Below are 10,906 nucleotides of genomic sequence, written 5' to 3' on the forward strand. Positions count from 1 at the left end.
AAAACCAAGGGCAATGTGATAGGAGTGTGGGACGCAGAAGGGAACATGTCCAGCAGGTTACCACCTGACTCACCAAGGGCAGTTCGGTCATTTGACTTCCGAAAACAAAGAGAGAGAAAGAGATAAGCTCTCTCAACAGCACTCAGCAGAGAGAGAGAGAGAGAAAGAGAAAGAGAGAGCAGAAGAAATCAGAATGGTGACAGAACAAGAGATATCGCAAGCCTTACAAGCCCTAATCCACGACACCACTTCCAACCCAAACACCACCACCCCGACCTTCACCACGCTAAACGACGTCGTCCAGCAGCTAGAGTCCAGGCTAGGGCTTGACCTCTCCCACAAGACCGACTTCATTCGCACCCAGATCCACTACTTCTTCCGATCCCACCCACCAACTCCTCAGCCCCAACCCCAGCACCAACAACAACAACAACAACAACAACACCAACACCAACTACCTCAGCCTCAGCACCCAAAAGACCATTTTGCCCTCAACCAGCCCCCTAATTACCACCACCCCACTCCCTCCGCCTTCCAGACCTTCTCGTCCCAGCCCCCGCCTCCACTTCTCAAGCCTGAACCGGGCTCCGCCGCTCCTGTATCGGTTTCTGGCTCAAACACGCCCAAGGACAGGTCTATTTTTTTTTTCTTTCTTCTTTGGGTAATTTCTGTTTGGTTGCCTAGAAAATTGGGGGAAGGGAAAGTGGTATAATATGATAGGCTTTGCATGTTATCTTGTGTTTGGTTATTTTTGCAAAGTTTCAGCTTACCGTGGAATTGGTGTTCGCCTTGCCAATTTGTGTTTTCGAGGCAATTAGGGTTTAGGGAAACTGGAAAATTGTCCAGTCACATTTCGTTTATTGTATTAAGAAAGGTCCTCCTAAGTTCATTTCCTTCATTTTCCTGCCATAGAGTTTCGAGAAAATTTGAGCAACAAAAAGAAAATCGATAATTTCATTTTTAACCGTTGTAGAAGTCTAAAGCTTTATGTTTTGGGGCATGGGAAGTCGAGAAACCAAATTCCAGTGCTCTTTCTCTCTCCATTAACATTGGTAGGTAGGTTTTAGGGAAATTTCGAAACGTAGCCAGATTTTGGACATGTCAAAAGATATTTAAGCCACTTTTTAATATTAGATTTTTAGAATTTTAACCACTCTTAAGGGGTTGGAGCACTGCTCGAGGGATCTCGAGAGGGATCGTGCAGTGTTCAAGTGGGCCTTGAGTGATAAATTCCCTAGGTTTCAGTTTCAACTGCACTGATTTTGGCAGGGTACGGCTGTAGATTTTTTAGCATAAGCAATTTGTTGGTCTCCTATTTTTACGCATTTGGTCTTTTATATGCTTTATGTAAAGTGTATTTGTTTTTGGAGGATATTTGGTCTGTCATATATCAAGTTTTATTCAGTTAAGTCTTGGGTTGCAAGCAAATAACATGGAAAGATGCTTACACGATGCAGATGTTGTAGTACTTTGGTGCATTGTAGTAGTTTGATGCTTGGGCTAATGTTTCTGTGCATTTTATCATACTTTTGCAGCGCTAAACCTAAAGCTAAGAGAAAAGGTGGCCCAGGGGGTTTAAACAAACTTTGTGGTGTTTCACCTGAACTTCAGGTCATTGTTGGCCACCCAACTCTCCCAAGGACTGAGGTTTGCTCATCCACTAATGTTATTTGTTAAAGTTAGTTTATTGTATGTGAAGGACTTAGGCTTTTGTTTTTCTTTTACTGTTGAGTTCAGATTGTGAAGCAACTGTGGGCTTACATAAGGAAAAACAATCTCCAAGATCCTGGTAACAAGAGGAAAATTATTTGCAATGAGGAGCTCCGACTGGTTTTTGAGACAGACTGTACTGACATGTTTAAGATGAACAAGTTGCTTGCTAAACATATTATTGCACTTGAACCATCAAGTATGTATTTGGTGTAACAGTTCCCCCTATCTGTGTGTGGGGGCCCACCTACTTTTCTGTGTGTTTTGTGATATGGGTGTCAAATTTGATACTTCCCTAAGGATTTGATGTTTTGGTGCTCTCAGAACAGTCAGTTCCCAAGAAGCCCAAGGTGCCCAAGGTTGCTGTGGAGTCTGGAACGAAAAGTACTGAGCCGGGTCCTTCTCTAATAATATCTGAAGCACTTGCAAATTTTTTTGGTGTTGGTGTAAGGGAGATGCTCCAATCAGAGGTTTTAATGCGTATCTGGGAATACATAAAGGTGAACCATCTGGAGGTAAGTCGACCCACACTCCCCATTTTCAAAATAAATAAATAGCTAAATGAATAATTAAAAATCACTGACGTAGGTAACTGGTGCATAAGTTACAAATTTATTTGGATGCAGTGGCTGTTTGAAGTTTTCTAGCACAAATGGAAATCGGGATATTTTTATGGAGTCTTTATATTTTTATAGCTTACATGGGTTATGCTTCAGCTGGGTTTGTCTTTATCTATTTACTTATTTTATTTGCTTGAGGTGTATATAAATACAATTGAGCTTGAACTTGGTGCAGTGGCTGTTCGAATTACTTGAAGTTTTTCTAGCACAAGGAAATTGAAAACTGTTTTGTAGAGTTTTTAAACTGTATGCTTTACATTATTCTCACACCAATTGCCTGTCTTTGTGTATTTACCTTTTATTTCTCGAGGGATATATAAATAAGATTTGGTAGTATAGCGTCTTTAACCTAGTTTGGCATTACTTTAGTAGTAATTTACTTTGGTCTCTTTTAGGATCAGTTGTGCGTGTAGTGTCAATTTGTTTATCTTATGCAAGCTTTATGTTTGTGTTGTGAAGCATGGTGGATGGTAATCAAAATGATGGCTGGGTTTCTCAAGTGTTTTACTTAATAGTCTATCTATAGATTATTTAAGATGTTGTAGAACTTAGTTTCAGCATTTAAAGAGAGAACAATTCGCACCTACACTTAATGGCATGAAGGTTGTGCAAGAATCTGATTTTTGTCCTGTCTGATTAAGAAATTTATTGTCAGTCAATCCTCCAGTAATTTATTGGGACCAGAGAAGTTGAGAAAGGACTGGAAGCGGCAATTGACTTTATTAACCCTTGTTTTTTCTCCTTGTTTATATACATATCTAGGATCCTCAAAATCCAATGGCTATACAATGTGATGCAAAGCTTCAAGAGATCTTTGGTTGTGAAAGCATCAGTGCATTGGAAATACCAGATATTTTGGAACGTCATCACATATTCAGGAGATGATAATAGGTTTGTAGATACTTTGGATTTATCTTTTATTTTGTTATTTTAGATACTAGTCCACAAGATTTGACAGAATGCTGGTCATTGGTTGCAGTTGCAGATATATGGCGTGATAACTTGTGCGCCAATGTTGGGGGAAATTGACGGGCCTCGATGTCTTGTACTTTGACAACTCGTATGGCATGTTTTTAGCTCATGTTTGTAAGTAGTAATAGTATGAAAATGTACCATGGCAGGTCTTATTTTGCAAATGGCGCCATGGTTTGTCCGACCTTGCTGTTAGGGTAGACTGAGAGCTTTTGGAGTTTCTAACACCTGTAAAATAGCAGACAGTAGGAAACAAAAGCAAATGTAAGGAGATCCTAACTTATTTTCAGTTATGAATGTATGTATGTATTTAGTCATTGGGATGCAGCTTGCGAGTTGCGTATGCAGTGCGCCGTCGTTTTGGTTTTGAATTATATATGTGGAGAGCGAGCCTGAAAATGAGGGTGTCATCGAGATCTAGAACTTAGTTTCGGACAATCCTAATGTACTTTTCTTAATCCATGTATTAATAATGTATTCTCTGAGAAGTTATCTTAATTTGTTCCTGAATTTTATTCATTGCTTACTTTTTTTTCTGGGGAAAAGAATGATATTATACTCTGCAGAAGAATTTCTCTTTGTCGTGTGTAAATGTATAGAAATTCCCGTGACTGACTTTTAATTTTATTGGTGAAAACCCCGTGACTGACTTTCAATACTAGAAGACTTGGCAAATTTTATCAGAAATAATATTTTATTCAAATAAGGGTTGATTGATGAATGCCCCTTTGTTCTTTATTATGCATCTGCGTCCCGTGACTTGGTTCCTTCCTAACCACTTCCTTCACATGACAAATATTGCCAGAAAATTATAAACAAATCCCATTTCTCTCCTATAAATCAACGTCTTTGATCAGTTAATGAAACAGAAACAAAATGGCAAGTACTTGTGAAGTGCGGTCCTTGCAATGGGTAATGGCGATTTTCTTGATAGCACTTGTGGGTGGAGCCAGGGCAGTCTCCATATGTAACATTGACTCCGCCAAGCTGAATGAATGTCGCCCGGCAGTGACCGGAAACTCACCAAAACCACCAACCAAGAAATGCTGTGACGTTGTCCACCAAGCCAACTTGCCCTGCCTCTGCAACTACAAGTCTGCCTTCCCTGCATTTGGGATCAACCCTGCGCTAGCTATGGCGTTGCCTAAGAAGTGTGGCATGAGCACACCACGAGAATGCCATGGTAAGATACCAAAGCTTTGCATGGTTACTACTAATATGCCTCTGATTGTATGGTGTGTTTCTAACCATTGTTCTCTCTGGTTCATTGCAGTGGTTTGAAGCACTTGAGGCTGCAACAGTTTCAACAACTATGTGATTTTACCATTTCCTAGTGCTTCCTAGATTTGAAATATTTATAATGTTTTCCATGCATATTTTGAAAACATCTATTTGTTACCTTTACCTGTGTTGTTAAATCCGTCTCTGTAATTGCTATATGCATTTGTCTGTACCAGTATTTTCTTTTTGTTGGAAACCCAACAATAATATTAGGCAATGCGAAAACGTCATTGCTGCTTGCTTTGCAGTTCAAGTCTAATACTTTTTCAGTACTTGGAAGTTGCTTTCAGTTCTGCTTCAGTCGAAGCTGCAACTTCAACAAATAACATCCATCTGGTAGCAAGTAACATTTAGTTGGTCTTTCTAATAAATACGAAACCCAGATTAGTTTTGGTTCAACCACTAATCGGGATAGTCAGCAGTTGGTATCACATTTCTTAGCATAATATACACACAATTTTACTTTTCCAAGCAGTTAATCTGCTGCCTCAATGAGTCATATATTGTACCCCATAGGCAAAAGTAACGCTAGAAGCTGGATAATGTCGAACAGGGAAAAGTTAACACTTACGGCATCCTAGAAAAATTAAACATCTTCATGCGCAAAAAGTTCACCTACCCGCTTCGACTAGCACTGGGATTTGTGATTCGTTAGGGTACATTTGATGCATTGCTATGATGGACTGAAGTGGTGAAGTCATTCACTCAAGCAGCAGCAGACTGATTGGCAAGTGGCCCTCCAAATATTGGTCTCATGTAGGCATCATCAAACCTCCTCCAGTAAAAATGTATGGTGTATACAGGTCTCTCCATCAACATGGACAAATTATCCTTTGCACGACTGATATTGGTCTCAGCAGATTCATCAAAGGAGAGCAAAGGCAGGTTCATGTCCTCTGATATGTCCTTTGACTCTTTACGGTTAAGGGTGCTAGTTGCAGCGTGAGGAAGCAGATAATTTATAAGTGGCTTTGTCAGAAAGCCAAACACCTAATATCAAAATGATCCCATTATAAACTTTTCGAGCTGCAGAATTAATGCTTGCTGACATTATTCTCAATAAGGGGGTAAAACCAGTGTACGGAATAATGATAACGGTTATAATTTCCAAGGGTTAATCGTTTTATTAGTCTCTGAATTTAGTTTCGTTAGGACAAATGGTCCTGCCGTCAATTTTTTTAACTTTTCTATTAAATACAGGGGCAAAATGGTATTTTTGTATCAAAATTGATTAAAATATGAATAAAAATTAAAAAAACTAAAAAATTAAAATTAAACTCTCTCTCCCCCTCTATTCCGATTTCTACTCCCCCCAAACTTTATTTATTTATTTATTTGGTTGGTTTTTTATTTGATTTTCTTTTATTGTTATTTTAAAGATATGATTTTTTGTTCATTTTTTTTTGTTTTAATATAAAAATACCATTTTACCCCTGTATTTAATAGAAAAAGTTAACAAAATTGATGACAAGACCATTTGTCCAAACCATTTTGGAAACTGAGGTACTCAAATGCAAATCAGGTCAATGTTCAGGGACTAATAAAATGATTAACCCTAATTTCCAAATTTTCTTTACTATATAAACTGTAAACGAAATCACAAGAAGAAACATGATTTACATACCAATGTACTAAAGAGGACAACGATTATGGTGTTAGTAATCATCGTAGCATTGACTGGATCCCATGTGACACCAGAATATGTGAACTTCACGAGTCATCAAAAGCATTCCGAGTCATCACAAAATCAGTGTGGTTATTTTCATTAGAGTAACTGTCAACAACTTGTAATGAAAAAAGAGTATACACACCTGTTTAAAAGCCAAAGCAATAGAGACAGCTCCTCTGATTAGCCCAGCCCAACATATGATTACCTACATAAATATCAATTTCAAGAAGTTCTCTAAGGGGATGCATAAAAAGATTATCAGATTGGGTACACTTATACTAACCTGGTGTTTGAATGAAAGTGAAGATGATCCCGTAGCTCGTCTATTCATGTAATTGGAGATTGCTGAGAGAGGGAATACAAATGCAGCACGTCCGAGCAATATTAATACGAGTATTGTACTATAGATGCCCAGTGAATCCCCAAGGCTGCAAGAGTAAAAAGTTTAAGAAAAACCAATAAATTGGCTTCACTTGATACATATATTCTTGAAAAGAGCTTATTAAGTGCACCATCAATTCAATCAAACTCTCTGTTTTTTTCCCTGTATTCTTCAATCATAAATCAACAAGGTACTCCTAGTTTTAGTGCAGAATAATGTGCCTTTATACTCGAAGGTACTCCTAGTTTAGTCAGACACAGAATAATGTGACTTGCTTGAATCAACCAGCCACCTGCTAGTTCTGTGTATGACCACAAGCAAGTCAGATATATATGGTGAAAAGTGTTTCAGTTCAGATATATAATATCCGTACGAATGATTTCACTCTTTATTTTTTCACATCAAAGTATGCAGCCAAAAATTCAAACTACCAGCAAACATTCTCCGGTAAACAATCAAAAGTACCCCAAGTTGGGTGATCAAGGGAAATGGAAAACAATAGAATTTCAGGAGGAAGAGTACCTTAATGTAGTTATCTTCCACTTCTCAATGTCAAGAGCATCCATTCCCACATAAAGAAATATGAATGTTTCTGCTATGAATGACATCATTGCAAATACATGCCTAAAAATTAGAAGGTGAGAGCAGTCAGATGAAATAGCTGGGACTTTATGGGGACTTTAATCGGTTCATACATGCCTGGTTGTGATTCTTGAACTTTCAGTGACATTATGCCATGCATAATGCGACATGAGAATCCCGCAAAAGAAAACGGTCAGAATTCCACTCAGTTCTAACAACTGCATGTCAATTAAAATTAGAGGTTTCAGCTATATGGGGAAATAACAAGCCAGCTTCCAAGTTCATTTCAACACAAATTACAAGAACAGTGAATAGAAGAATCTGTGGGATTATACTCAAGTGCGGGTGAATTATTCAGCTTTGAAAAATAAAACATAAGTTTAATAAACTTTTAATCTTAATTTTAAGGGCACTTAGTTACCTCAGCCACCATGTAAGACAGATAAGCCAGTAGAACCATTAAGGAAATCTCACGGATGCTCGAATGCCTGTAAAATAGTATAAAAATAAGATTTGTGTAGGTAGAACTTGACTTAAAAGTAAGATCTGAGATTCCCTACTATGTCTATCACGATTCACAGATATCTTTTTTTATCAGAGGGATATGTGAAATGGTTACTAACCTTCCAAAGCATAAGGTTTTAAGGGCATATGCTGCCAAAAGTCCAAACTGAAAATGAAACAAGAAACAAACTTTATCACAAATGCTGTAATTTTGAAACCAGCTAAGTGATCATAATATTCTGAATACCACTTAGCAATATTAGATCATCATTATGGGTTTAACGGTAAACTTACTGCAATTCCAAGGGCAGTGCTTGTGAAGAATAGGTATAGAAAATCTCCAACGACACGAAGTCCATTCGAGCCACTAAGCCTAGTAACATCAATCTTTTGAATTGCATTGAACAGGACAACTGATGTTGCATCATTCACCACTCCTTCCCCAAAGACTAGGCTGTATAGTAAAGGAGTTTCATCTTGATGAAGAACCTACATTTGGATAGAATGTCACAGCACATCCAAATATGGGAGCGGCTGGTCCAAATTAAATGAAAGGGAACATCTAAAACATGACAAACCTGCAGTGTACACACTGTATCAGTTGATGAAAAAATTGTTCCTACAGCTGTTTCAAAACAAAAGGTTGATGTAAACCAAAAGTCATCAACAAAATTATAAAAATCGAAGTTCATATGATACGAATAGCTAATCCTTTCATCGATAAGATTCTCAGTTCTCACCGAGATAGTCTCGTGCATTCAGGCCAACAAAGCCCAACTTAGGAAACAGCAACCAGGAGCCTAAACCAAAAAGTAACACGCAGAATCATTTTAGATCCTACATAAATCTATAATAGCACAATGCAAAATTAAAAGTTTGAAATCTTTTGAGGAATTGGCTATAAACTACAATAAAATATGCAGTGAACAGATTAAATGTTACCAACTGCTATGATGGAGGTTGAAATGAAAACACCAATCACCCCAAACATTAAGATGGTTAAGAAGTTCCGAAAAAACTGTTTCTTCTTGACCTGAAATCTGACATAGTCAGTAAACAAAGTAAGTGAATTGTCTGTAAAGTTTCTACATATGAAGCTGACAAGAAAATTAGTACAGGGTCATTATAAGCCATAAGGAAGCCGAATTACCCAGCATTGAATATTATAGGTGGCAAGAGATATATAAAGAACAACTCTTCATTAAATCTGAGAATGTGGGAACTTTTGCCCTTGCTCACAAGCAAAATTATTGTTCCAGCTATGCATCCCTGTTTGAGAAAAAAAGTAAAAAACTTTAGACAATGGAAATGATCAGACACAGAACATATATATAGCAATATCCCAAATGTTTGCAAATTCAACAGTGCCCAACATAATTCTCAGCATTAAACAGGCAGAAAAAGAAGCTCACATAATTTTTCATTTTCGATATGGTTCTAGGGACAGAGGGTGAAGCAGAGAGTTGACCATGTTACCATATGGTGTACTAACAGAGTACAATAACCACATAAAAACTCAATCTTCTAGGAGAGTAGGTGAAGAAAAAGGGTACTTTTTAAACTTGATTTATATGGAGCTCATAGTTAATTAGTACTCAAACTTGACAAATATTATAGAACCGCACATTTTTCGCAAATTAAATTTCCAAGTGTTTGAGCTATCTCACTTTATTATACACACACACACACACACAATGTACCATGTGGTGTAAACTTAGTGAACATCAATGGCTACTAATTAATCTGTTATTTCTTGGCCAAATGAAATAGGGAAAATGAAATAGGGAAAGACAATGAAAATGGAAGTTAAGAGCATTTGATATAACGACTAAAAAAATATAAAATCCACAGCCAACAGAGTCTAATCTAGTGAAAAAGGGTCTTGCAGGCTATAGGTCTCAAGTTCGAACCCCATGACATCATAGTTGTGTGTGTGAGAAATCTCATCCCTGTAATTTAGATTGTTGCTTGTACTAAAAATCCCCACAAACATTTTTAAAAAACAAAATTAGAGAAAAAAAAGCATAGATATGGGAATTGATGAGGGGGTTAATTAATTCAGTAATTAGTAATTATTACGATGCAAATGGCAGTAATGGATTCGTTGACCCATCGATTTTCTTCAAGCAAATGGCCGACGGCCAAACAAAGACAGAGAACCGCCACAAACACCGAGACTGGTATCACCTGCGCATGCTCGTGAGCCAAGTTCTTTGCAAACTCATACACACCCTCATTCCCCGCCATTTCTGTCCTCCTTCTCAGCTTTCACCACACTAGTAACTAGTAGTACCTCTGCATTCCACCAAACGACGCCGTACATATAAAACAAAACAAACAATTGCAGCACCCTATGTGTGAGAGAGAGAGAGAGAGAGAGGAGATCGGGAAAGAGCTTGTTTTGTTTGCTATTGCCTGGTAAACGGAGTGTGGTTGAGTGTTCGCAGTTGGGGTCGACGCGTGGGAGAACATGCATGCAAGTGACGTGGCGGAAGCCCACATCATCGTTAGGCTAAGCATAAGCTAAGCTAGACTGTTTTTTTTGTCATAACCAACTACGTACAATGCTAGATTGATCATAAATTTTTCTCCAGATCGAGAGGCAGAACGAAGAAACTCCTCAAGAGGATTTTTGTAACATGTCATGGCCTCTCTGAGCCATATTATTGAGTAGGTTATTACTCATTCTTAATTCTGCATTTTGATTGGAAAATAAACTTGGAATTTGAAAAGAAAAAAAAAAGTATTTTTAAATTGAAATATACTAATTTTTTTGTTTGAATTCATAAATAAATTTAATAAATTTAAAATTTGGAGATCATAAATTTTAATTTTAAATTATATTTGAATAGTTGTCGTTTCTAAATTTCATAGAGTGAATTTTAAGGGGGGGAAAAAAAACCTTTATCTACTTATCTGCATACTTAGAAAAGAATCATCCACACATACATCACATGTTTGTGAATTTTTTAGTTTAGTTATATTGCTTCCTTACATTGCTATGGTTTATTTAAAAATAAATAAAAAAATTATCAACGGGATTTAGCTCAATAAAAAAGAGTCTTAATTTACAAATAAGAGGTCTCAAATTCAAATTCCTATGACAGTATTTTTGTTGAGATATCCCTCTACGTACCCTCTAGTTTAGACTATCGTTTATATTAAAAAATTTTTTTGTCAAAACTG

General features: G+C 37.3%; 2 protein-coding genes across 2 annotated transcripts; one reads left to right on the top strand and one right to left on the bottom strand.

The window, feature by feature from the left end:
• Window positions 1–3,821, top strand: LOC117624339 (upstream activation factor subunit spp27-like). Its single transcript, XM_034355517.1, has 6 exons — window positions 1–633; window positions 1,536–1,647; window positions 1,738–1,909; window positions 2,035–2,225; window positions 3,093–3,221; window positions 3,310–3,821. Exons 1-5 carry the CDS (start codon window positions 194–196, stop codon window positions 3,213–3,215), a joined length of 1,038 nt encoding a protein of 345 aa, XP_034211408.1. The 5' UTR covers window positions 1–193; the 3' UTR covers window positions 3,216–3,221; window positions 3,310–3,821.
• Window positions 3,822–5,238: 1,417 nt separating this feature from the next.
• Window positions 5,239–10,100, bottom strand: LOC117624338 (sodium/hydrogen exchanger 4). The gene is made up of 14 exons (XM_034355516.1): window positions 9,800–10,100; window positions 8,871–8,989; window positions 8,663–8,760; window positions 8,461–8,520; window positions 8,299–8,345; window positions 8,015–8,209; window positions 7,840–7,886; window positions 7,638–7,704; window positions 7,334–7,434; window positions 7,157–7,258; window positions 6,536–6,680; window positions 6,395–6,457; window positions 6,208–6,291; window positions 5,239–5,573 (listed from the first exon to the last, which is right to left on the bottom strand). Exons 1-14 carry the CDS (start codon window positions 9,965–9,967, stop codon window positions 5,289–5,291), a joined length of 1,581 nt encoding a protein of 526 aa, XP_034211407.1. The 5' UTR covers window positions 9,968–10,100; the 3' UTR covers window positions 5,239–5,288.
• Window positions 10,101–10,906: the final 806 nt, after the last annotated feature.

This window comes from Prunus dulcis, chromosome 4, assembly GCF_902201215.1.
Source record: "Prunus dulcis chromosome 4, ALMONDv2, whole genome shotgun sequence".
NCBI classification, from domain to species: Eukaryota; Viridiplantae; Streptophyta; class Magnoliopsida; order Rosales; family Rosaceae; genus Prunus; species Prunus dulcis.